At 60.4% G+C, this 26,711-nt stretch overlaps 1 protein-coding gene across 4 annotated transcripts; it reads left to right on the top strand.

Moving 5' to 3' along the window:
- On the top strand, positions 1 to 26,711 carry PTH1R (parathyroid hormone 1 receptor). Of its 4 annotated transcripts, XM_027038552.2 has the most exons (16): positions 1 to 154; positions 2,360 to 2,415; positions 4,752 to 4,874; positions 15,361 to 15,463; positions 17,406 to 17,540; positions 19,147 to 19,257; positions 19,361 to 19,479; positions 19,635 to 19,729; positions 19,929 to 20,124; positions 20,631 to 20,784; positions 22,314 to 22,374; positions 22,755 to 22,821; positions 23,097 to 23,191; positions 23,811 to 23,952; positions 24,070 to 24,111; positions 24,617 to 26,711. In XM_027038552.2, exons 3-16 carry the CDS (start codon positions 4,800 to 4,802, stop codon positions 24,992 to 24,994), a joined length of 1,773 nt encoding a protein of 590 aa, XP_026894353.1. In that variant the 5' UTR covers positions 1 to 154; positions 2,360 to 2,415; positions 4,752 to 4,799; the 3' UTR covers positions 24,995 to 26,711. The 4 variants fall into 4 exon arrangements, with proteins under 4 accessions (XP_026894353.1, XP_026894354.1, XP_053075500.1 ...); XM_027038553.2 differs by lacking the exons at positions 1 to 154; positions 2,360 to 2,415 and adding an exon at positions 3,499 to 3,705; XM_053219525.1 differs by lacking the exons at positions 1 to 154; positions 2,360 to 2,415; positions 4,752 to 4,874 and adding an exon at positions 5,410 to 5,496.

The following is a 26,711-nucleotide window of genomic DNA, read 5'->3' as shown; positions in this document are numbered from 1 at the left end:
AAGCTCTCACTTAAGCCTTTTCCTGTCCCCAGCAGCAACATCCTTGCTTAGGTCTGAAGCAGAGGCAGCTCAGACCTATCCATGGCCTCTCCATGGCCGACCTGAGTCTGCTCTGTGTTTCCAGGCCCTACCCGGAAGACCTTGTGGGCTCCAGGTGAGTGGGATCCAAGGCAACGCTGGGACCCGAGCACAGCTGGGAGTGGCAAGGCTGTTTTGCCCCATTGCGTTAGCACATGTGTTTGTGTGCGTGTGTACATGTGTGTGCCTGTGTTGTGCTGTGGGGCAGACAAGGCATGCCTGCGTGGAGATGTCTGTGGATCTGGCGTTACTGCAGGAGGGGGTCTCTGACAGGAGGCCCCCCCTCCTCCAGGCGCCCCAGGAGTGCTCCCTGCCTGGGGCAGAGCCTCCCAGCCCCCTGCCCCCAGCTTCTCTCCCTTCGCCTTCCTGAGAGGTGAGAAAACCAGGCTTCCTGCTGCAAGGGGAGGGGGCTGCCCGAGCAGCTGCCGTGGGAGCCTCCAGTGACTCATCCGGGTGGGGGGTGTTTATGAGCAGGCGAAATGGCTGTAAAAGTGGCACCTCGGTTCACTTATGGCCTGGCCATCCCCACCCCCACCAGCCCCTTGCCTTGAAAAACTTCCAGAGGGGCCTGGAACCAGGGAGAGGTCTGAGGCTTGGTGGAGGCTCAGCCTGGGGTCAGGGTTCAGCTAGGGGTCAGAGGTCAGACTGGGATAAAGACTCCGTGTGGGGGATAAAGCTCAGTCCGGGATCAGGGTTGAGATAGGGATTCAAGCTGACTTTGGAGCTAGGATTGGTGGATGAAGTGTTGAGGGTCTGCAGGCCAGTTTTCCCACAGAGCTCCCAGAATGGACAAGGGGTTTTCTGAGGGAGTGAGGCCAGGCTGAAGAGCTAAGAGCTGAGCCTCTGTCTTTCCTTCCTGAGTCTAGTGCCCACCGTGGCCCTAGGGTCTGTGTAGCTTGGCCAGAGCCCTACTCACAGCAGCAATGGCAGCAGCAGAATCCAGTTTAGGGTCACTGGGCCGGAGTCCAGTCTCTGCTCCGGTTCTGAGCTCCAGTAACCATCTTGGCTCTTCCCCATCAGAGGCAGGAATCCCTAAAGGCAGCTCCCTACCCCCCCAACCAGACCTTTTCAAACCACTGAAACTGACCAGAAACTGACCCTGGGGCCCTGGGGCTTGCCTATCAAAACGGGCAGGCTGGCTCTGTCAGGCAGGCGGGTGCTACCAGTTAATGTGTGACACCCAATCCCCATGGTGGTACTTTAACCAGAGGCCTAGAGGTGACTTAGGGGATCAGCCTCACCCACACTGGTGGAATATCCAGCAAGGGCTTCTGGGGTGAGGCACAGGAGTTATGGCTAGAGGAACGCCCTTAAGGGGCCCACCGCCCATCAGACCCCTCTCTGCAGCCCTACCCACAGCCCACCCCGGTCCTCCCGAGTACAAATATTGTTTGTTTCCCAATCTCAAGCTTTCTAGTGTCAGATCTAAGGCCTCCCTACATCAGCCCCTAGTTCCTGCAATCCCTCCATGAATGTTCTTTTCCTATCACAGGGCAGGGGTGGTCAGCCATAGAACCATAAAACATAATAGAATGCTTTAGGAACAGAGACATAAAAGTGAGACTATCAAAATATAACCCTGAAGAAGCACAAATGTTCCTTAGGTACCCACTCTGGGCTCCTGGGCCTCTCTGTCCCTGTTGCTAAGTAACCCACACACCATAGGGGGCAGCTCCCAAATCACAGCCCCCCCCACCGGCCCCCCAGTAATGGAGAAGATGGTGTCACAAGGAGGGAGGGATGTTCTCTACACCAGGCATAGCATGATCCTAGCACAGTAAACTACAAAGGCCGAGGGCTGGGGAGTGAGCATGAGCAGGCCAGGAGTCTAGGGGACAGTACTTGTTGGGGAAAGTCACCTCTGGAGGAAACTGCCTCAAACAGCATAGTCCTTAATCACCAGGACAAGAAATTTGAGGGTAGTGGGATACAGAGGAGGATGTGGCCACAGACTCATATGAAGACAGCTGTGCACACAGTATGGGAGATGGGTGGGTTTGGGCCTGAAGAAGGGTGGGCTGACAGAAAGGCTGGTTGCAGCTGGATTCCAGTAGTCTGAGGGTTTAGGCTGGCAGATCCATTCACATGGGGGGAGGGGCCATCCCTGAAATGTTGGGGCGGGGGCGAGGGCCGGTTTGGGGGCTCTGAGGAGCTCAATTTCCACAGGCTGAGTCTGGGAAGCTTACAGACCCCATGGGTCTGGCCACCCACCCTCTGCAGCACGAAAACAGTAAAGTTAAAAGTGCCCTTTGAATCAGCTGGCCAAATCCTCGGTTTACAGATGAGGCAACTGAGGCCCAGACAGCAGGAAGTCGTCCTGCGCAGGATATACCACAGGTGAGTGGGTAAGCAGGGGCTGCCACTCCACTCAGGTATTTCCCAGGGCAGCTTCCCCCAAGCCATCCCTAAAGCCATTCGCTCCAGGCGTCCCAGGCCCTCCCCAGCACCTCGGCTTCCCTGCCAGATACTGAAAGGTGGCAGGCTTGGGGTCCGAGATGCCTTCCTCTCGGCGCTACAGCGTCCCCTCCCGGGCATGAGCTCGTAACCCCGCCCCCACAGACTCACCCCGCTCTTCCCCCAAGTTGGGGGTCCCCAGTGGACCAGAGCCCGCCTGGGGTGTTTGGAGATGTGAAGGGGTGGAGAGGGACGCGGGGCTCCGGAGTGGGGGTCCCGGCCGAGCCCCGGGTCTCGCGGCCTGGAGCCTCCCGGGGTGGAGTCAGGGGCGGAGCTGGAGGGGTGGAGGCCGGGCCGGCGTCTGGAAGGGTCGAGACTCTGAGAGACCCGGACCCGGGGAGAGACCGGGGAGGGTGGGAGAGGGACGTGAGCCCCGAGACGCGGGCAGGGGCGGGGGCGTCTAGAGCACAGCGGACCTACCCACTAGGGAGTTCCCGAGGCCGGGGGTCCAGGCGAGGGCGGGGCGGGAGAGCCGTGGCGGCCGAGCCAGGCTCGGGGCTGGCGGCCCGGCAGCCTCCCCAGGGACCCCGGTGCAGCCCGAGCGGGAGTCCCGCGGGCGAACAGACAGCGCCGCGGCCGGGGGCGCGCGGGGTACCTCCCGTGAAGAGGTCCTGCTTCGCGGCTGAGGGTCCCTATTCACGGGCCCGGGCAGGCCGATCAGAAAAAATAACGTCTGTGCCTCCCGGAGAAGAGAATGAAGCGGCGGCAGCGTCGCGGGCTACGTTCCCGGGCCCCGATGTCAGGGCTCCCTTGGCCCCGTCCCCTCCACACTCACATCCCGCCGCTGGCGACCCGGGGCGCGGCCTCTAGAGAGACGTCCCGGGGCAGGGGCAGCGGGCTCGGCTCGGCAGCTCCGCACACCCGTGGCGGAGGCGGCGCGGGGGGGCGGGGGGGCGGGGGCGGGAGAGGCCCAGGGAGGGCGCGGGGGAGGGAAGAGGCGCCCGGCCGCGGGGGGGAGGGGGAGCGGCAGACGCCGAGGCGAGGGACGCGCGCGGCGGGCGGCGGCTCCGAGCGGCGGCCGGGCGGGGGGCGCTGGAGGCCAGGCCGGCCAGAGGGGATCCCGAGAGCCCCATGAAGTGCCCCCGGGGCCGCGGACGGGGCGCTGTCCTGGGGAGGCTGTCGGGGGGTCCCCGACATCCATGGCTAGGCGCGGGCCGCGGAGGCGCGCTCGGAGTAAGTCGGGGTCGGGGGCCGGCGCCTCGGGGAGGGGGGCCGGCGTTGGGTAGGGGTGACGCCGGGCCTGGCCGGGGCGGGCGGGCTGGTCCGTCTCGGTGTCAGTCGGCGGCGCCTCCTCGGAGCCCGGTGGAGCCGGCGGCCCCGCGCCGCTCGGCTCGGTGGCTTTTTTGGAAACTTGCAAATGTTTTCGTAGAGAGAGGGAAGGGGGAGGGGAGGGAGGGAGCGAGGGAGTGACCGAAACGGAGCTCGGGGCTGCTGGAAGAACGGAGGCCAAGGCTGGGGGAGCTAGAGACGGACTGACAGACAGGCCGACAGGCAGAGCGTCCCGGCCGCAGGCGTGCTTCAGCCGCGCGGGCGCAGGCGGGGCTCCGGCCCAGGATGGGGAGAGGGTGCGGGAAGCGGCGGCGGACAGGATGGGGATCCGAGGGGGCTGAGGGGCAGGGAGCCGGCGGCCCGATCGCCGAAGGGCTCAAAATGTGGTTGCAAAGTTGGGATCGCGTCCCTAAGCTGCACGCCCGCCCCGAGCGGCTCGAAACGCGCCCCCCGCCCCGCCCCACCTCCCCTCCTTGCGCTGCCCGCGGAGCTAAAAATAACAGCCCGGTTCGCCCCCCGCAGACCGCGACCCCAACCCCTCCCCCGACCCCTCCCCCACTGGGCGTGGGGCGAAGCCACAGCTCCTAGTTCCCCAAAAGAAAAAAAAAAAAAAAAGAAAGAAAGAAAAGGCGGCGCGGGGTGGGGTGGGGGGGACGGGGGGCGGGCCGGGGGCGGGGGGCCCGGCCATATGGATGTGATTTCTCCGCTCCGAGGCAGACGGGCAGCTCCGCAGCGCTCGGCGCCCGCCCGCCGCCCGCCCGGCCCCCGGCTGCCTCCCTTCCTCCCTCCCTCTCTTTCTCCTTTGCGCTCGCTTGCTAGCCCTCGGCGCATGGGCCCCGCGCCGGGCCCCGGGGCCTCGGGCCGCCGGGCCTCCGGGGTCCCCTAGGCCCGGGCGTGGGCGGGGCAGCCCGGCCTGACGCAGCTCTGTACCCCACCACCACCACCACCAGGGCCGGCGGCGGCGGCTGCCCCGAGGGACGGGGCCCTAGGCGGTGGCGATGGGGGCCGCCCGGATCGCGCCCGGCCTGGCGCTCCTTCTCTGCTGCCCGGTGCTCAGCTCCGCATACGCACTGGTAAGTCCCTCACCCGCACTCCAGGACAGGCTGCGGGCTTGCTCTGCGGTCCCTGGGGTGGGTCCGACCGGGGCGCAGAGTCTTAGGTTCCCTGAGTAATCTGAACTCTGGGTGAGCGTCCTCTCTGACCCGAGATCCTGGGTGCCTGCTGTCTCTGGGGTGTCTGGACCTGGTGCCAGATGCCTAAGGTCTCGTAATTTCTGAAGGCTGGGTTTGGGGTCCCAAGTCTGGAAATCTATGGTTGGGGTTCCCCTATCTTCTGCTTCTGCCAGCACCACTCCCGTGGCTGTGTCTCCCTCAGAGATGACAATGTGGTCTCGCTGTAGACCGGGCTTTGGCCCTAAGGTAGGGTCCCACAGACTTTGTTCCAAGGCCTCTGTTTTCTGCAAATGTTGTTTGCAATCCAGCACACGGGGCTGTGAGTCTGAGGTCAGAACCAACCAGGCAGGGGGTAGGATTTAGGGGTCCCCTCCAGCTCTCACAATCACATGCGTGCACACACCGCGTACGCTCTTGCCCAGGGAGGCGGTGTGTGTGGCATGGAGGAAGGATGGAGGTCCCCTGAAGGAGACCGACCTCACAGAACACTTCTCCAGGAGAAACGTGCTGGAGGGGGACTCTGGTGAGTGAGGGACAGAGCAGAGGCCAAGAGGGGACCAGAGGGAGAAGAAGAAAGAGGCTGGGAGATGGGCAAGAGAGACAGATGGGGTGGGGATGAGGGCTCCCCAGAGCAGAAGCAGCAGACAGACCAACAATAGCACAGAAAAGCAGGCACTGGCGGAGGCCAAGAGCCGGAGACAAGGAGGGAAGCATCATCGTCCGGGGCCAGGTCCCGGGGAGTCGGTCAGATCCCTCAGCAGCCCTGTCCCGGGAGACTAGCTCATTGCTGAGGAGAGTGTCCGCCTGTGTGTCCCACTTCAAAGCCCCTGCTGCCTCCCCGGTACCTCCCGGGTGGGGGCATCTGCCTTCTAGAGAGACAAGCAAGCAGGCAGGCAGCTGCCTCCCCCCTCACCAGCTCCCTACCCAGGCAGAACCTTCATCGGGAAAGCAAGAGCTCTGAGATTCCTCCAGCTGCCTAATGCCCATGTGACCTTGGCCATCCTCCACACCTCAGTTTCCCCATCTGTGAAAAAAGAGCAAGAACTATTTGGCTAAGAATCCCCTGATCTGAGGCTCTCTTCTCCTCTGGGGGCCTCAGCACGTTCCATTCCCTGGTGCCTGTGCCCTCTTAACTCTGGCTCCCCAAAGCCAGAGACCTCACCCCATAGGAGGACTTGCAGATGGGGGAAATCGAGGCTCAGAGACTTGTGCGGAGGCAAATGCAAGGACCCAGAGCTGTTTCCCCACACCCCCCTTGGGCCAGGCTCACGGTCCCCAGGGCCCCTTCCAGGCTGTGTGCAGAGCCAGCCCGCGGTCTGTGTGCACATATATGGGGTAGACAGGAAGGTGGGTGTGAGTGTCCTGAGAGCATGTCTGTGTGTCAGAGCAGGGCTGAGCCAGACTCGGGGCGTGCTGTTCTCCGGGTCCCCGTGAGTGTGTGTCTGAGACGCGTGTGAACTCACATGTGTCTGAAGTTGGGTCTGCACATCACTTGCAGGGACGTGGTTGTGCATATATGTGCATGTGCTTTTGTGAGCACATGTGCACCCAGGTCTATTGTTTCTTATTTCTATTTAATAGATGCTTTTGTAGCACTCTCTCTTGCCAGACACTGTTCTAAGCACTTTACAATATTAACTACTTTAATCTTTCCAACAACCCTCTAAAAAAGGTTCTGTTATTGTTCCCATTTTTAAAGTAATCTGAATCACGCAATCAATATGACCATTTTTTATTGCATGCCAACCTGGTGCCAAGCCCTGTGTCTCTGTGGGGAGGGGGTAATGGGTCCCCAGGGCCCCTCACTGCTTTCTGGGGAAGTTGAGGCACATGCAGAGAACTGGCCTGGCTTAGCCCCGGTGCAGTTCTGAGGGTAGGGCAGGAGGAGGGATGCCCTGGCTGGGTCTGCCCTGAGACCTTGTCGGGACAGCAGTGGCGGGATACTCGGACTGTGTATACCCTGGACCTTCCCGAAGACCTTCTAGGTTTTAGGTCTAGAGGATGTGGCCCAAGCGTCACCCAATACCCTGTAGGCCCCCTGGGCTCAGCTGGAGCCAGCGAGAGACTGACAGCCTGCCAGTTTCTTCTTCTGAACCCCGGGGTGACTGTTCCCACCCAGATCTGTGCTGTGGCCCACTAAGCCCGCCAAGCTCAGCGAATAGTTCCTGTCACCAAACCTTCATGCTGCCTGCCTAGCCAGTCCCAGAAGTGGGCTCCCAGGGACCTCAGGTTTGGGGGGGCCAGAAAGCGCCCCACTGTGAGGACATCGGCTATGGCCAGACTCAGCTGGTCCATCTTGTGCCTTATGGGGAATAGTAGCCGCGAGCTGGGGGTCAGGTGGAGTGGATTTTGGAGGAAGGGACGGACCCACAGATTGTGAGTAGGGGGCAAAACCATCCTTGGGGATGCCTCATCCTAAGGACATGTGAACGAGAAACTGCAGGTCAGCATGGGGGGCAGGCCTTGAGTGCAGAGATGTGATGCGACCTCAGGGTCAGACCCAGGAGGGGCTGTGGTGGGTGGGAGTACAGGTGAGCCCTCCTAGCCTGCTCCAGAGCCAGTGTGGCCATGGACCCTCTTTTAAAGACAGGAAGGAACCACCACGTGTTGAACAATGGCTGTCCTCAGATTCAGAGCTAGAAACTGTCACAAATGTTTTCTCATTCCATCCTTTCACCAGCCCATTTTATGGGAAAGAGCCCTGAGGTTCAGGCAGTGAATCTGTGGCAGAGGTGGGTCTTGAACCCACATCTTCAGACTCTTGCACCAAGCTTCTTCCTCCAAAGCAAGATCCCCGTGTCCCACTGTGGGTTATTTAATTTTCCTTCCTTCCTTCCTTCCTTCCTTCCTTCCTTCCTTCCTTCCTTCCTTCCTTCCTTCCTTCCTTCCTTCCTTCTTTTCCTTCTTTTTTTCCCTTTCCCTTTTCTTTCTTCCTCTCTTTCTTTCTTTCTTTCTTTCTTTCTTTCTTTCTTTCTTTCTTTCTTTCTTTCTTTTTTCTCCCTTCCTCCCTCCCTCCCTCCCTTCCTTCCTTCTCCCTCTTTCCTTTCTTCCTTCCTTCCATAAAATCCTTGTTATTTTACTTTTTTTAAATTTTTTTATTGAACAACTGATACTTGAATATGTTCTTCTTATTTTTTATTGAACAACTGATACTTGAATATGTTCTTTCTTATAAAAGAGTCACATAGTACAGAGTAAACAGAATTCACCCTTGATGGCTCCCAAGCCCCAGGGCCCCCTCTAGAGAAGATCATTTTTAACAGTCTGGGTCCGTGGGTGTCCTCCCAGACCTTTTCCTGTATATTTCCAAAAGGTACTTTTTTGTGTACATATAAAGCAGATAGTTTTGTTCTGTCGTTTTCTGCTTGTTGTCAAATGAATGGTGTCTGTTTGTAGGTAAAGCTCTGCCATGTGCATTTTTTTTGCCTAAAGGTAAAGATCTTAGAGATCTTCTTACCAGGAAACATAAATCTATTTTTTAATGGTGCATAGTATTCCAAAATCTGGGATGCATTAAGCAGTCCCCAGAAATGTATATTTAGATCTTTTCTGCATAGGGGTGTGTGTGTGTGTGTGTGTGTGTGTGTGTGTGAGATTCCAGATGGGGGGCAGAAGAGCTCCTTGAAACGCCCTCCCGTGGCCCCGTGTGACCATTTCTCTGCAGGGTATTTCTAGATTCTGTCATTGCTGGGTCTGAGAACATTCACGTTTTTTTATCTTAATAGACATGGCCAAACTGGCTTCTAGAAAGCTTGTGCAAGTTTATACTCACAATACCAGGAGGGACCAGGAGGGTCTCTCCCCAACACCCTCTGTCTCACGAGGGAAGCATGAGGATTTTCACCTTTGCCATTCTGGTAGGTGAAAAATGGTGCATCTTGTCATTTTAATTTGCCAATTACCCGTAAGCTTTGGGACTTTACGTTGGTCTATTGTCCCTCTTCTAAGAGCTTGCACAGAGCCATTACTCACTCCTCTTTCCATAGCTCATTTGTCTTTTTTGTATTGATTTGTTCAAGCTTTTTATATCACCTGCCTTTAAACACCTCCCCCCCCAACACACACACCCCAGCTCTGGGAACGGCCTGTGGACAGAGCAGGAGGAGGGGAGCCGAGCCCTCCCGGGAACTTGGGTTTTCTTCGGAATGTTTTAATGAGGCGTCAAGTGGCCTCCCCCAGATTCCTGTTGTGGGCCTTCTGGGGACACTCCCTGGTCCAGCCACCGCATCAGGAAAGCAGCTCTTTCAGAGAGAGAGTTCCTAGGAAAAAGAAAGGGTGGGGTGGGGTTTTTGCAGACCCCTGAAATTGTCTGCAAAATACGGTGTGACTGAGAGAGGGTGCAAAGCCTCCCTCAGATTCTCAAAGACACCAGAAACCTCCAAACCCTAAAGACCCCCAACTCTGGGACCGGCCTGTGCGGAGGTGAGAGCTGGTGGATCCTATTCTGCTGACCAGGCGTACGGTTAAGTTAGGCTGTACTATCCTTCTGGGCCTTGGTCCTCCGGGCCAGGTAGAGGCCGCCTGTGAAGATCCACCGGGTCCAGCAGCCAACTCCGCCATCCCAGGTTCCATCCCACCTCCTGCCCTGAAGGCGTCCACGCTGGCCAGGATGAGAGGCGTCACAGTGCCTCCCCCCCCCCCAGCCCCTCCCAGCCCTGAACACAGGCAGCCTGTTCAGGAAGGCCTGGAGAGGGGGAGGAAAAGTCAGCACTTGTCAGCGGTGGCGGGGCAGGAGTGTCCCCGGCAGGGAGCCCGTCCCAGCCTGCTCGGGCCAGCCGGACAGACAGAGGGCAGCAAGGGGCGGGGAGCAGTCCCTAGCCAGCTGGCACGGGAGACATCGAGGGGTGCCAGCACAGGTCCCAGTAGTGGAACCTGGAGAAGAGGTGCAGGAAGGCCAGGAGGTCACGAGGGGGTCTCCTGTGAGCCAAGGTTTTCCCCTCCTGGCTTTTCTGGAGGTACAGCTCTCCTCGCTCCGAACACCAGGGCGCAACTGTCCTCTGTCCCATTAGAGCCGAGCACAAGATGCCATCACCAACGCCATCACCGTGTGGTCGCCTCTGTTTGCCCCCACCCCTGAATTACCTTTCTGCCTCGGAGCCTCTGCTGGGAGGCTCTTGCCTGGTGCAGCAAGAGGTAGAATCCAGAAGGACTCTGGAAAGCCAGCATTGAGGCTTGCACTAGGGGATCCATGGGGCCTGGTGCTTCCTCAGGCAGACTGGCCCTCTTCTTTTTAACTGTGACTCTCGGCCTCAGTGTCCCCATTTGCCAGATGGGGATGTGGTGGAAGATAAAGGAGATGTAGATAAAGCTCCACGGGCAACAGGGTGGGTGCCAATAGGCAGAGGGGCTAGACGGATGCCAGGCAGGTCTGCTTTCTCTAGAGGTGATGAGGAAGCCGACAGCCACCTTCCCCCACGGGACCAGGGCGAACCCTGGCAGAGGGATGGGTGAGATGACCCAAGAGGACATCTCGAGTCTGACACCACTCAGTGGAAGAAACCCCTTTCCCAAAGGCAGGGGTGTCGGCAGCTGAAGAAGTAGCCCTTGTATTTCCTTCTTAGTTTTGCCTGGAGGAGAATGTAGGCATGTCTGGGATCACAGACAGCAAATGTGTGGAATTTGGCAGTTAGGAGAGGAGCTGAGAGGAGTGGCCCTCATTTGGTCAGTGGCGTGGAACTGGCTCTCTCCACCACCGCTGTCACCGTCACACCTCCATCACCACCCCTGGCCTCCCCGTCCTCACCTCCACCCCCACTGCCACCACACGAGGACGCTCATCCCCAACTGGGAGGCTGTCCTCAGTGGGACTTCTCTGGGAGCTCAGGTAGAAGGAACTGCTACCCCCATCCCCCCCCCGTCCCCGCCCCAGGGGAGGGGTAATGAGCAGATGGCCTTTTCTCTTCGTCTGGGCTTCTGAACTCAGGAAATGAGAAACACATCCGGGCCTCTTGACCACACACTAGTCTCTCCCTGGGACAGCAGCTTCTATGTTTGTAAATAACATACTGGCTTCCAGCCTCCACCTGCACCCTGCCTGGAGCCCCACAGACACCAGCTCATTGCTCCCAGGCTGCCCTCTCCCTATTCCTCCAGCTCAGGGCTGAAGTCAGGGCATCACCCCACCCCTTGCGTGTTCACAAACTGCACATCGTGCACACATGTGCACAGAGGAAGGCTCTGTGTTGGGGGGTCCACCACGGGGAGTGTGCTACAGCAAGGGGCACTGAAGCTGAGCCGTATATCGGTTAGGTGAGGAGAAGTCAGCCCTGACTCCAGACCATAAGAGGGATGTGGGAGGGGGGATTTGGGGCACCTGGTGCTGGGGCTGGGTGGCCCCCTCATTGGTGGGTGACCCCTGGCTATGATCCATCCCTGGGTCCCTCAGTCCTCACCCCTGACACCCAAGATCTGCCAGTACTCTAGATCTAAACTGAGTCCACACTCAGTTTATTTAAACTGAGCCAGCGTGAGTCCCCCGCACCAGGAGCTGGGCCAGAAAGACCTGAACTCTGCTGGGAAAGGGGAAGAAGGGCTGGTTAGGTCCGGGGAGGGAGGAGCAGACAGAGTCAACAGGCCAGGAGGGGAAACTGAGCTGCCTTCGCTTTCCCCTTCACACTCGGGAGATAAGGCCTCCTCAGTCAGGGCAGAGGCAGATGAAGGACCCTGTTACCCGCCAAGCCCAAGCCTGGGGGGCCTTGCAGTGACTTGCAGTCTTACTGGGAATCCAGCTTGGATCGCCCCAAAAACTCACCAGGCACACTTCACCCAGCAGGCCCTCCTATACTCCCTCCTCCCCCACCTTCTGGAGTCCCGCCTCCCATCCACCCCTCACTGTGGGTCCCTGAACTTAGTCATCTACCCGGTCTCCCTCTGCCATTCTAGGTCCCCAGCCTGGAGCCACCTGCAGTGCCCAGCAGCAGGGGCCCATAGCAAGTAGGAGAGCCACGACTTGGTGGTGGTGGCGCTGCTAACGGGAGCAGTTATAGCGACCAGCTCAGCCCCGACCCAACCCCTGTCCAGGCTATCCATGCAGTACCTCACTGAATGCTCACGACAGCCCTATCATCCCCCTGTTCGCACAGGTGGAAAACTGAGGCACAAGGGTTAAGCAACTTCCCTAGACACACAGCCCATCAGTGGTGGAGGTGGGATTCAAGGTCCAGCAGGATGTCCCTGGATGAGGAGAGGGCACAGCTGGAGGGAAGGACGAACGGGGGCACTGCGGGCAGGGGAGCTGTACTCAAGGGCAGTGGGAATGAACTTGGCATGGAACTGTCCTCCTTTCCTTGGGAAAGTGCTTCCTTGATTCTGGCTTGGGTTCTTGCTGCAGTGGCAGTCCTGAGTGGCAATGGCTCCTACAGCTTCAGGGAGGTCAGAGGTGGGGCCACCATCCCTGTGGATAAATGGAGAAGTTTGGGGGCCATGAGGTGCCTCCCTTCTCCTGAGTGTCCCCTCCCCCACCGTGGAAGCCAGACTCCAGAAAAGAGGGGTGCCCCCCCTTGGCCATAGAGAGGATAAAGCAGCAGCAGTAAGTGGAGGCTGAGCAGACGCCTTCCTGTGAGGGAGCGTGTGGTTAGTTCCCGGTCATCACCCAGCCAGCACGCTTTGCCGAATGGGCAGTTTTCAACCCATGACTGCTCACATCAGTGGGCTAGTCTGTCTATTAGGAGGGCTGGTGTGCCAGCCTTTGGGGACTGGTAGGAGCTTCAGTCACTCAGGAGCTTTCCATCAGCTGGCAAAAAGATGGGGCATTATCTGTTTGTCTTGAGAGAGATGGAGATGGGCAGAAGAAGGGGTGGGGAGGGGGGTACGGTGAGGGAGTAAGGATAAAACAATGGTAGAGGTGGTACCGACATTGGTTATGGGGATGGTGGCAATAATGGTGATGGCAGTGATGGTGCTAATGTTGCCTTTGGTGGGGATAGCGACAGCGGTGATGGTAATGATGCTCTACTGGCCGGGATGGTGCTCGTGGTGGTCATGGCGGTCACACTGCTGGTAATAATTAGTGCTCGTGGTGGTAATGGTGCTGGTGCAGGTGGCGGTGGTGATGGGGGTGGTGATGGTTTGTGTTGGCGTTGTCGGTCAAGGTGATGATGGTTGTTGGTGGTGATGGTGGTGGCGTTTATTGATGGAGGTGCCAGTTGTAATGATGGAAATGGTAGTGAAGGGGTGCTATCATGGGTTGGGGTGAGCAGCTCAGCTATGCAGGGATCAGACCCCTCAGGAGCCTGGACCCCCAATGCCAGAGGCACAAAGAGAACTTCTGGTTAACCTTGGAGCCCCGTGAACTAGGGCAGGCCCAGTTGTCCTCCCTCAAGCCCCATCCTGCTCCGCTGCAGCTCAGGGAGGAGCGTGTAGAGCCGGGAGGAAACAGGAGGTGTGGGGGCCACTAGGGAGCACATGACAGTCTGCCCCAGCCCTTCCCGGGGTGCCCTGGGCACTGGATCCAGCTGAGATCTCAGGGTCCAACTCAGACTGCAGAGACGGAGCACGGACATCTGATAGACACCCCCCACCCCCCCGTAAGGAACCGCCGCATGACACACTTGCAGGGGCGCACACGCGGACCTTTGCCCGGGAACACATGTACACATGCATGTTCCCAGACACCCGAGGCTCACGTCCCAGATGCATGCGGGACAGTCCCCACGTGAGAACGCAAAGAGACAAGGGCGCACACGAGCGCGCGAGCCGGCCCGCAGTGGGTGCGCGGCCGCTGGACGCCGCGCCGCCCCTCACGCGCACGCGCACAGACGCGCACGCGCTCCGCTAAGTAAAACCAGCGGAACCCAAGTCCGGCCGAGCCAATAGGAGACTCCTTGGCCCTGGAAGCCGTTGCTGCTGCCACCGAGAGACGCGGTCAATTAACTTCTCCCAGCAGCCGGGCTCTCTGACCCGCCCCGCCCGGCCAGCCCGCCCCTTCCCCAGCCCGTCTCCTTCCTCCCCTGCCTCCCCCTGGCTCTCCGCCTTGCAAAGCTCCCCTCTGACAAGGGACCGGCCCCGCCATGCGTTGGCTGAGGGGCAGCAGCTCTGCCTGTTGAGAGGCTAAGGGAGCCAGGCTCTGCCCTGTGGAGTGTGACGGGACACAGCCCTGCTCTTGGGGCTGAGGGGTCTAAGGGGACAGACATGTCCCTGTCCTGGTGTCTGAGGGGACCCGGCTCCAACTTGGGGGGGGGGGGAGGGGGATGCGAGGGGAATGTATTAACCTCTGTGGGTCCCACTCGTGGAAGTGGCTAGACTTGGTCACACTAAGCCGTCCCCAGGGCAGCATGCTGCCTTTACTCTGACCCGCTTCCAACCCTGTAGGGGGCACACAGCTTCAGGGTGTGACCACACCCCGATGCCCGTGATGATCTTGTTCTCCTCCTCAAAATGATTCCAGGGAACCCCAGTGGGTGGTAGCGAGTGCCCAGGGTGCACAGGTTGGAAGGAAAAGAAGGAAGTATATTCCAGAGGAAACAGTGGGAACTGATACTCTCTTGTTGGCACCGTCAAAATACAGGGTCAGTCGGGCACCTGGTGGCTCAGTCGGTTTAGCATCTGACTCTTGAGATTTCAGCTCAGATCATGCTCTCACGGTGCGTGAGTTCAAGCCCCGTGTTGGGCTCTGCGCTGATAGAGCAGAGGTGCTTGGGATTGGCTCTTTGTCTCCCGCTCTCTCTCCCAAAATAAGTACACTTAAAAAAAGAAAAAAACACAGGGTCGGCTTGGGTGGAAGGAGCCTCCAGATAAGCAGTGGGATGTGGGTGACTCCCACCCACAGCCCGCACGGGAGTGTCCGCCCAACCAGACCACTGGCCAGCAATTCCTCAGTCCTCTAGCTTCTGGGACCACAAGGGTGGGAGCGGCTGAGGCACTCACTCACCATTCACTGCAGAGAGCAGTGACTGGGGAGAGGGCCAGGATGGAAATTGGTGACTCCGGAGGTCCCCCAGGGCACTAGGGCTTGAAAGAATCCAGGGCTGGTTTATTTCCCCAGAGTTCACCACTCCTTATCCACCCCCTCTCCCTACCAGGTCCCCAACAGACAGGATCCTGTGAGGATCCATCCCGGGACATTCCATCCCTTTCCCATGTACCCTTAGGGAACAGACTGCATAGAGAGTATCAGTGGCTGCAGCCTACAGGGTCACTAGCGGACAGGCAGGGGACATTCCCCTCCCTCTTTTATCCTTCTGGTGGGACAGGCCCTACCCTTTGGAGCTGCAGATTCCCATCTGTAAAATGGGAGCTTTGTAAGGCAGAGTTCCCAAATTCTAGACTCAGGGCCTTTGGAAAGGGTTGGGGCAGGGGGTGCGGGAATCCCTCAGGGAGGTTGGGATGGTTGTAGGACCTGCCTCTGAGCTGGTAAGTCCTGCCTGCAGTCTGACGTTCAACTTGGTAGGTGGATGCAGATGACGTCATGACCAAAGAGGAGCAGATCTTCCTACTGCACCGTGCCCAGGCCCAATGCCAGAAGCGGCTCAAAGAAGTCCTGCAGAGGCCAGGTGGGGGCGGAGCCGGAGGGAGGCGGGGCCAAAGAAGGAGGGTCTGGAAGCGAGGTCCGAGGGAGGGAGGGTCCAAATGAAGATGAGAGCCTAGGATGCGGAACCAAGTGGCACCAGGGAAGGGGTGGGGGGGGGGGGGTGCTGGAAGGGGAGGTCAGGCCAAAGTGGGGTGGGTCAGGTGTCATCAAAGTCAGCAGACTGAAATGCACTGAGCCTTCCCTCCCGTGGCAGGGTTAGGGCGGTATGAAGGCAGCCACAGTCCGAATCATCCCCACAGGCTTAGATCTGGCAAGGCACACTAGGATCAGGGGCACTGACTAGGGTGCCAAATCCCACTGGGGCGCGCTGGGACAGCTTCCTGGAGGAGGAGGTATCCAAGGAAGGTCCAGAAGGATAAGTAGATCTTTGAAGAGGGCCACCTGGTCAGAAGACGAGGCTGAGGTGTCCAGGGTCAGGAGAATTGGGGTGCATGGGGCTGGACGGGGAGGATGACAGAGGGATAGGGATGGGTACCTGGGACTCTGAGTCATAGTTACTGTCCGGGAGAGGGTGTTTGATTTGAGGTAGGGAGGGCTGCTGCCCACCAGTGCGGCCTCTCCAGGGACCTGTGCTAAGGTGAAGGGGGGGCACTCACCTTCCGTCCTGCCTCCTGCCCTATCCTGCCCTGAGTCCATTTCCTGGAAGCGAAGATGGGAGCTCATTAGCACCCATCCGGGCCTCTGCCGCCTGTCTGATCAGTCTCATGGACCTGGAAGAAGCCCAGACCCACCCTCCCCCCCGCCCCCCCGACTGGCTGTCAAGAACAGTTTCCTGTCTGGAGCTGGCTCTCAGACTGCCGGGGACCCAAGCACACAGTGACACACTTTGTAGCACGTGGACTTTGCTCACAGTCACAGGGATTCACATGGTCTCTTTGGTCACAGCCCTGTCCACACTGGCCCCACTGGTGACTCCTTGGTTCCCTGCCCCGGTGACTTCAGGGTTTGGGGGTCAGGTGGGCCCCCTCTCTTTGGGTCCCAGCGCTCTTCCTAGTTGTGGAAGCCTGGAGGCACCTTGCCCCGCCCCAGCCCGCCCCATCCTGATGGAGCCCCTCTCTTCCTGGTCTACGCCATCTTGCTACCCCCTCCCTGCTGATGCCCCAAGGATCAGGCACAGCCATTCCATCCCAGTTGGGGCGTCTGCCCTCAGCTTCCCATTGCTGCCACAGACCCTGACACGGGAGGGCCAGGGGCCTTGCTCAGGCTGTCACTGAAGGGACACAAGTCAGAGAATGAGGGAGACTTTTCAGCGAGGGAGAGAGATCTTGAACATCTCTCTACTGGAGAGAAAGGCCAGCCCAACTCAGTCTCCGGAGTCCCTCTGTGGACCCTGTGAACCCTTAACTCAAGTATCTCAGGGCAGGGGACGGACGGGTAGGTAGACTTGCCTGAACACCCTTGACAGCTGCACACCCTTGCTGTTATCGTCCACACCGCCAGCTTCCTGAGCTGCACAATGCTCTGGCCAGGCTGCGTTTTCACAGTTTAACCTCTCCGTTGACATCACCCCTACCGTCCGCTTTTGTCCTGCGCCCCCTGGTGGGGCCTCGTCCTCCTGCACAGGCTCTGGCTCAGATTCCTGGGTCGGAGGACACCGCCTCTGCCCGTGCGTTGCCCACGTTTACTGCTCATCCGGCTAGTTGATCCCACGCCCGCGTGGTGTTCGTTCCCATTTGAACCTCCTGTTGACAGTCTCCATACCCTCTGCTTACTTTGCACCTGGCAAGTACTTTACAGTTTGTAAAGCGCTTCCTCACCTGTTACCTCAGCTCTTTCAATGGCCTGGGCTGTCAGCAGGACAGGGATGAACCCACAATGCACAAAGGGGGAGTCTGAGGCAGGAGTGTGCCCTGGGTCTCCTGCCGTAGGACAACTGATAGCCATGACTGCCCTGATTTCTCCAGCTGACATAATGGAATCAGACAAAGGATGGGCATCTGCATCCACATCAGGGAAGCCTAAGAAAGACAAGGCATCTGGGAAGCTCTACCCTGAGTCCGAGGAGGACAAGGAGGCGCCCACTGGCAGCAGGCGCCGAGGTATGTCTGTGCTTCCATGCATCCATGGGAGACCACCTAGGACCCACCCACCCCGCCGCTCGATCCCCGGCAAGTGAGCTCATGCTCTTCAGCTCTTGTGGAAAAGATGAGGCTGTGGCCCCCTCCCTAGGAAAGCAGGGGAGGGGCTGGGAGGAGACAGAGCCCAGGAGGTATGGTGTGGAGGGGGCCGGCAGCTGGATGGGCCTGGACACCCAGGAGATTTGGGCAGAGAACTTGCCCCACATTACCCCAGCGGTGGCCCCAGGGCTATGGCCCCTCCCATGGAGAGAGATGACAGAGAACCTGGGAGACAGAGGGGCAGGGACAGATACAAAGACAGGGAGAGACAGACAGGGGACCGGGAGGCACAAACTGGGACTGGGACTCTGTCAGAGGAGGGTCCATCAAAAATAGTATCCTGGGCCATAGACACAGAGCAGGAGAGGATGGTAGCCACGGACGAGTGGGGCCAGAGAGAGTGAGACAAGGAGGGGAGAAGAAAAGAGAGGGAGGAAGATGCAGGGCAGTGTTGTCCCTCAGGAAGGTAAGGAGAGACAAACGCAGAGCCCAGGCTGCAGCCACAGGGCCGGTTTGAACCGGCTGGGTGGGCAGCAGATTCCAGATGGGCCACATCTGGGAGGCTGTGGTCACCCTGTGGCTCCCCAGGGACCAGAGGGAATTGTGGGCCTAGCCAGGCGGGGCTGGGAATATGGTGCCCAGGACAGAGAGCCTTTCACCAGGCTGGGGTGGGTCCAGCCATCAAGGCAGCCTTCCAGGATGGCTGGAGAGTCCTGTGGCTGGAGCCCTGCAGAGGGAAAGAAGGGAGCTGGGGGGTGGAAAGTAGAAGATTCAGAGGCCGGGGACCCTCCAAGGTCACTTAGTAGCTCTGCTGTGAGGCTGGAGCCCTAAAGTAGGGTAGAATCCCACAGATAGCACTTAGATTTGGGGGGATGATACCTTCCCTACGAATGATCATTGGAGTCTTGTAGCAGGTGCTCAGGGTGGGTCTGGGATGGGGGTGGAAGCACAGGCTGATATGGTCAGTCCCAGCTACCCGGTGAAGAAGCTGGAATACAAAGAGGGTGGACATCTGCATGAGGTCAGCTGGCACTGGAAGCTAGTCCTCCTGCCTCCTGTCCATGGTCCCTGGGCAACGATCACACGGAAAGCATTCTCAGTTGAGGGAATTAGTCTGGGAACTTCCCCTTCTCCGGGGACACCTGGAGGTGGGACCAAGAGTAGAGGAAAAAGAGAAAGGCCCGGCCAGGGGCTGAGTCCCTGAGGAGGGCAGGGCCCTAGGCTGTATGACTTCAGCAGATCACTTGTCTCTCTTGGCCTCCACCAGTCAATCTAGAAAATAGGGCCATGCCAGTACCTGCATACAGGGGCTGTGGGTGAATTCTATGAGGCCAGGTGGGTGCAGGGCACAGTAGGTAGTAAGGCTCAATACATTCTCTCCAGAACGCTCCAGGCCTGAGTTCTCCAGTCCTGGGGCACACCTGTCCCTGAGGGAGCCAGCGACCACAGGTGTGTTCATTCTTCTGGGTCACTAACCATGGACTTGACTGGTGTCCCCCACCTTGTCTGTCTGTCTCTGTGGGCACAGGGCGCCCCTGCCTGCCCGAGTGGGACCACATCCTTTGCTGGCCGCTGGGGGCACCAGGTGAGGTGGTGGCCGTGCCCTGTCCCGACTACATTTATGACTTCAATCACAAAGGTAAGGCAGGCTGGAGTAGGGTGGGGACCACAGGGGTGCCAGGACTTGGAGCTCAGGGCTCCAGACCTCTCTGCCTGCCCTGACCCTCCCCATGGACCCGCAGGCCATGCCTACCGTCGGTGTGACCGCAATGGCAGCTGGGAACTGGTGCCTGGGCACAACCGGACATGGGCCAACTACAGCGAGTGTGTCAAGTTCCTGACCAATGAGACTCGTGAACGGGTGCGAGCTTTCCCCCTCCCCAACCTGACCTGGATAAGGTCACCCTACCCCATTGGTGACCCCTGAGCTAGGCCTGACTCCTCCGGCAACCTTCACTGGCCTCTTACCCTCCACCTGAGTCCCAGGGCTCTGACGGTGTGTCCCCACCGGCACAGGAGGTGTTTGACCGCCTGGGCATGATCTACACCGTGGGCTACTCTGTCTCCCTGGCCTCCCTCACCGTGGCTGTGCTCATCTTGGCGTACTTCAGGTGGGCGGGGCGAGGGGCGGGGCCGCGCTCGGTGGGCGTGGGCGTGGGTGGGGCCGAGGTCCGGTGCCTCCCTTCCCCTTACCCGGGCTGGGCGTCCCTGCCCGCCGCGCACAGCCTGGCTTCCCGGCCACCGCCCCCCCCCCCCCCCCCGCCGCGCGTCCCCGTGCCCTCACCCACGGTGTTGTCGCGCGCCCCGCAGGAGGCTGCACTGCACGCGCAACTACATCCACATGCACCTATTCCTGTCCTTCATGCTTCGCGCCGTGAGCATCTTCGTCAAGGACGCGGTGCTCTACTCGGGGGCCACGCTCGATGAGGCCGAGCGCCTCACCGAGGAAGAGCTGCGCGCCATCGCCCAGGCGCCCCCGCCGCCCGCCGCCGCCGCCGCCGGCTACGTGAGTGCCCCTCCCTCTCACCGGCGGCCCGCGCCCCCCTCCCCACCTCCCCACCTCTGGCTTCGCGGGAGACCCACCCTGCCATCCCTCGCCCGGCACCTCCACGGGCCGCTAGGCCCTCCCCTCTGCCCGTCTCCTCCTGCCATGCCACTGGAGTGAGCCACGCACAGCCACCCGGCACCCTCGACCCCGCTTCCAGCCCCTGCTGCCGTGGGCTTTGTGACTGTCTCCCACCCGGCACTTTCCTCAACACTCCTGCCTCAGCCCAGCACGCCCACCCACCCCACCTCTTCACATTGCCCCCTGCCACTGTCCTGAGTGCCCTCCTGCCCCTGGCGACGGCTTTCCCCCTCTCCCTGCACCCCCAGCTCTGCCCTTGACCAGAGCCTGGCCCTTCCTGCCCTCGTGACCAGCACCACTTGTCCTATGTTATGAGCAGCCCTCAGCCCATCTCCAACTTCTGCACATGCAGGCCTGCCTTCTGGCTAACACCACTGCTCTCCTAGGCGGGCTGCAGGGTAGCTGTGACCTTCTTCCTTTACTTCCTGGCCACCAACTACTACTGGATTCTGGTGGAGGGGCTGTACCTGCATAGCCTCATCTTCATGGCCTTCTTCTCAGAGAAGAAGTATCTGTGGGGCTTCACGGTCTTCGGCTGGGGTAGGCAGGCGTGGGGGACAGCGGGGGCTGGGGCAAGGGTGGGGCCATGGGCAGCAGGGTCAAAGGGTCAGGTGCCCACACAGCATATGCCATCCCATCCACCCTTCTGCGAGTCTGACCCCATCCCAGATTCAGGCAACAAGCCTTGGCCAGGGGTCAGGGTTCACCTGGGATTGGCTCAGCCCGGGGTTGCGGTTCACTTGGCCTTGAGGCTCAGCCCAAGAGAAGGAGGGGGTCTTCTCAAGTTAAGATTCAGGTCAGGATCAGAGTGGGATCTCGGGTCAGAGATCACACTAGGGCCAAGGTTGGGATCTGGGGTGCCCCCTCCACCCTGAGCCCTGTTTCCCTACCGATCCCCCTCACTGCCTGCAGGATCCATGACCCAGAGCCCCAGGGCGGGCTTTCGGCATCATCTGAGCTTCAGCAGCCCCTCTGCAGAGTGGGTTGCTGGGGCTCTGCACGGCTCCCCCACGGGCTCTGGGATTGAGTTACCGATAATTGTCCATTATTGTTGGCAGCTCCCGAGCTTGGCTGGGCTCCGGGGCAACTGGCCAGACTGGGGCGACTGGCCAGACTGCAAAGGGGTAGGCCCGGTGGCTGAAGCCCTCCTCCCTGCACTCAGCACCCAGAAGCTCTCAGGTCAACAGCCACAGCCCCTTGCCACACCCTGACCTTGTCCTCACCCACAGCAAGCCCCAGAGCTGGGGGAGATCTGGGCCTGGTTCCAGGAACTGACATGGGCTCTGGGGCTAGAGGGTGTTAGGGTGGGCAGGAAACACACAGATTGGGAGCACACAGAGCTTCATGACACAAGAATGTCACAGCTCTTTTTCCCACCATAAACCCAGGTCGCACCCTGCCCCTCCCAAGAGTTCACCTGGCCTAGAATGAAGTGTGAGGGTCTGGAAGGTGGGAACCTGGGCTCCCTTCTAGAGGCAGAGCTCACTGAGAGGTACCATGTGCATTCTGAGCTGACTCGGGCCTGGGAACACCAAGGTTCCCCTGTGGACTTTACTCAGCCTGGAACGACGGTTGTCACTCCATCCAGTCTCATCCGTGGGGGCTAGGGCCTTTCACGCTGGGTGTTGGGGAGGGGGGCGTGCTGGGACAGAAGAATGCTGGCACTGGGCCCCCTCCCCACAAGAGCGCCCTGTGCGGATCACTGCCCTTGAGAGCAGTGGGGAATGGGCTGGGCACGGGGAAGTCAGCGATGCCTTCTTTTACCCTGTGCCTGGCAGGTCTGCATGTGTGGGTAGGAGACGCAGAGCCAAGATGAGGGCAGAGGGCTGAACTGGGCGCTGGGCACTAGAGCCTTCAGAGGAGGCTGTTGGGGAAGCAGAGTGGCACATGCCAGCCTGTGGCTCTGTCGCCAAGCAGCCCGTGGCTCCAGGGTGAGGGGGGTCAGGGACGGTGACTGGTTAAGCTAGGGGTCCTCAAGGATGAGAGGGGTCTGGCGAGGAGGGCTGAGGGGGGAGACATCGTGGGCAGCACCTACGGTTCCTCACACGCTGCCCCCTCTGCACCCACAGGTCTGCCCGCCATCTTCGTGGCCGTGTGGGTCAGTGTGAGAGCCAGCCTGGCCAACACCGGGTAGGTCCAGGTGGAGAAGGGGGCCAGCGGGGGCGGGGGGGTTCCGACACAGGCCAGAAATACCCCTGGAGCCCTCTTCCTCTGTGCGGTATGTGAGGGGGCTTCCTGTACCCCGGCCCTGAGTGGGCCCCACTTCAGTTTTGTATCCAGCGTTGAGTCAGGTGCCCCCTCAGGGTCACAAGAGGCTGCTGCAAAAGAAGCAAGAGGGTGCCCCCTCAGGGTCACAAGAGGCTGCTGCAAAAGTGTGAGGGTGGCCTTAGGCCTGGCCACCCCCAACATTCGGCTGTCCTCTGTCAGAGCAGACCAGCTCTGGGGCCACTCTGTGGGCAGGCTCAGGGTGGGAACAGGGGGGTGGGAGCTGATGCCTCGGCCTCCCCCAGGTGCTGGGACTTGAGCTCCGGGAACAAGAAGTGGATCATCCAGGTGCCCATCCTGGCCTCCATCGTGGTGAGCAGGGGTGGCAACAGGCCCGGGTGGGGGTATGTGCCACAGGCCCCAGTGCCCAGCCCCTGACGGGGACCAGAGGCTTCCCTGGACCCCAGGACTGGAGCCACAGGCCTGAGAAGCAGCTGCCCCCCACCCCAGTCCGCTGGGGAAACCAAGGGCCCACCTGGGGACGCAGTGGCAGAGCAGAGTCCGGGCAGGGCCGCGTGCCCCGGGACCCTTGCCCCCACCCCCGGCTGGGGTGCAGCTCGAGATGCAGCCCTCCCTCCCTCCCACAGCTCAACTTCATCCTCTTTATCAACATCGTCCGGGTGCTGGCCACCAAGCTGCGGGAGACCAATGCCGGCCGGTGCGACACGCGGCAGCAGTACCGGTGAGCTGTGCCCGGCAGACCCCGGCTCCTCAGAGCTCAGGGGTCATCAGACCCCGGCACCATGTGAAAAAGCAAAGACAGAGGCCCCAGGAGTGAGCCTGTGTCAGGGGGAGAACCCAGCTCCTGACTCCCTGGCTGGCCCCAGGGATCTCACCCCAGAGCCAACCTGGGCCATTCGGTGCTAGGCCCTGCCCTAGAGCTGGGGTCTGCAAGGGTGAGACAAACCCAGACCTCTCCTTAAAGAGCTGATCATTCAAGTCTGAGGGACCTGAGGGCCGTGGGTGGCTTCGAGAGGGCGGTGGTTCAGCTAAGACCTGAGGAACCGGCCGTGGGATGAAGAAGGAAGATGGGGGGGGGGGGGGGAGCGGGGGGGCGGGGCGATGAGTGTGTGCCAGTAGGGGGACCGGCAGGTGGAAGCACCAAAGGGCCCTATTAACGCTCTGCCAAGACAGCGAAGGGTGGTTGTCCCAGGTTAACTGGATTGTCCTCCGCCCTGGCCCGAGCCTCAGGTCCCGTAGTGGCTCCCGAAGCCTGGAGCCTAGGGCTGGTGGGTGGGGACGGCACCGTGCCTACTGAGGGGAAGGGGCTTGTTCCTGACCCGCGTGCCCTGCCGGCCCAGGAAGCTGCTCAAATCCACGCTGGTGCTCATGCCGCTCTTTGGCGTCCACTACATCGTCTTCATGGCCACGCCGTACACCGAGGTCTCAGGGACGCTCTGGCAAGTCCAGATGCACTACGAGATGCTCTTCAACTCCTTCCAGGTGCGCAGGCCCTGCCCAAGGCCCAGCCAAAGGTGGGGAGGGCAGCGGAGGGGGGTCCACTCCCACCCTCCCTGGATGCGGCCTCCGGGCCCTGACCCCACGTGCCTCTCTCCACAGGGATTTTTTGTCGCCATCATATACTGTTTCTGCAACGGCGAGGTAAGCGGTGGGCGACGTTGGTACGAGGCAGGGAGGACGCGAAAGCGCCAGGGGCCCCCCAAGTCCTGTCCTTCCGTTCTTCTGTTCGGCTCCTCCTATATTCCTCCAAGAACATCCCTGAGGACATTTGTGAAAGCAGAGTCTTTCCAGATGATTCAGGCTTGGGACGTCCTAGGATTTGTGGGCTCTTCGATCTCTGGCATAGCCAGTGTCTTCCCAAGCCCACAGTTGAATCTCCGTAATCCAGACTGAACAACTCAGCCACCCTTGGGGCCATTTGAGCCTTGTAGACTCTGGGCGTGTCAGCTGCCTGAAGCCAGGCACCATGTTCTGAGGATGACGGGATTTTACTTGGCCTTGGAATTTTCCAGTGATATCCCGTGCCTTCGGTTCTATTCAGTGCTGAGTGCTGTAGGGGCAGGGAGGAGGGCACGGCTGGGCCTGGTGGGGGGACACATGTGGCAGAGGGGTTACCTGATGGCCTGCCCTCCTCCCGCCACCCCAGGTACAGGCTGAGATCAAGAAATCCTGGAGCCGCTGGACACTGGCACTGGACTTCAAGCGGAAGGCACGCAGCGGAAGCAGCAGCTACAGCTACGGCCCGATGGTGTCTCACACGAGTGTGACCAACGTAGGCCCCCGCACAGGACTCGGCCTGCCCCTCAGCCCCCGCCTGCTGCCCGCCGCCACCACCAACGGCCACCCCCCGCTCCCCGGCCACACCAAACCGGGGGCCCCGGCCCTCCAGACCACACCACCTGCCGTGGCTGCTCCCAAGGACGATGGGTTCCTCAATGGCTCCTGTTTGGGGCTGGACGAGGAGGCCTCTGCGCCGGAGCGGCCACCTGCCCTGCTGCAGGAGGAGTGGGAGACAGTCATGTGACAGGGGACCTGAGGGTGGGACCCATGGACATGAGGGCCGACAGACGGACCAAGAGACGGGTGGTTGGACGGTTGCCCACTCAGGGCTGGGGCTGGGAAGACAAAACAGGAAAAAAAAAAAAAAAAGGGAAAAGGAAGCAGCGTGTAGCTTCCTGTGGTCTGAACTGGGGACTTGGGAGGGGAGGGGCAGGAGCATCGGAGTTCATGGGTGTCACCTCAGGAGGGACTCTGGGGGCCACAGGCACAGTGGAGCAGGGAGAGGAAAGACCTGGGAGAGGCCTACAGTGGCTGGAGTTTGCTGGGGTCACACAGGGACCCGGCGGAGCCATGCAGGGGCAGGGCCCCAACCTTTCCCTGCCACCCTTGGATGCTTCTGGTTGGACCGAGGCCCCCGGGGGGACCCAGGCTCCTCTGGGCCAGCTCTCCACCTGCTGCCCCAGTCACTGTCCACCAAGGGCCAACCGCATATCCCTAGGTCCCTGGCCCTGCTCCGGGCCCCTTCCTGCCCCTCTGGTGGCCATACTGGGCCCCTTGGAGGCTGGGGTACGCAGGGAGCCCTCCATACATGGTCCCAGCCCCCACCCCAGATGTGACACACTCCTGGCAATCAGACTGAGGGTGAGGGTGCGGGGAACATGCCGAGGCCATCAAGTGAAGGGTGGGCTGCGGCCTCTGCTCTGGCCTGGGAGCTGTGGGGTAGCCTGGGGACAGCCCACAGGTCTGGCTGGGCTGAGGACCTGCAGGACTCAGCATGTCCACTCCCTGTGCATCCGAGGCTGTCGCTGAGCATCCCCCTCCGTCACCCATCCACTACATTCCTTGCCCCCTTGGCCCCTGCACTGCCCAGTCCTGGGCCCCAGAATGACCTCCTTGAGAACTGACCCAGCTGAGTGTCCATCCCGTGCTCTGACCAGCACAAGCTTCTTTCTCCATTCCGAAGGCAGCCCTGCCCGACTCTGGGCTTACACAGGCCAGCACCCCTGCCTGGCCCTTCCTTCAGCCCAACGCCACCCGTTTGTTCTGCTCCATGGACTCAGCGTCTGGAAGGCGCTCCCATCTCTAACAGCACCGCCACCACGGGGGGCTGGGTGAGGGGTCATGGGGGAGGGACCGCAAACTCACTTGGGCAGCGGGTGGCACAGGTGTGCTCTGGGCAGCCTCAGGCCCGGCCCTGCCTGTCCTTCTAGATGGTGGGCAGGGCAAACAACTGCCCAAGGCCTGGCACACGCCTGGAGCACCATGTGGTGTCATGTGCTTGGAATGGCGTGAGACGCACGGGCCAGGACCTGAGCCAGCTTAGGCATCGAGGACTCCCATGAACACTGGGCACCACTGGAAATCATACAGGGAGAGCAACAAGGTCTGAGCCACATTTAGAAGAGTCCTTGCATCAGTGGAGAAGCCGGAGGAAGTTAGGGGTCAGGGGACAGGCAGCCTTGTGGGAGGCAGGTGGCGGGCCAGAAGCACCCTGGATGAGGTGCTGGCTGGGAGGAGGCCCAAGCAGAAGAGAACCCCCATCCCCTTCCCAGGGGTGTCCGTGTGATGCCCCTCTTCAGGGCTCAGAGCTATGGGACCTCTGGACCACTGGGCTTTCTGGGAAACTCGTCCCACCCACCCCACAGGCAGGCACTAGGCCTCTAGTGGGCTGGGCCCTGGGGCCCCACCGTCTAGCCCAGACTCCTCCCGGGGAGGCTTCTGAAATAGAGTCCATGAGGCCC

Source organism: Acinonyx jubatus, chromosome A2 (assembly GCF_027475565.1).
Source record: "Acinonyx jubatus isolate Ajub_Pintada_27869175 chromosome A2, VMU_Ajub_asm_v1.0, whole genome shotgun sequence".
In the NCBI taxonomy this organism is placed as follows: domain Eukaryota; kingdom Metazoa; phylum Chordata; class Mammalia; order Carnivora; family Felidae; genus Acinonyx; species Acinonyx jubatus.
The sequence above is the reverse complement of the archived record's forward strand: the minus strand, read 5'-3'. Positions and strand labels throughout refer to the sequence as shown.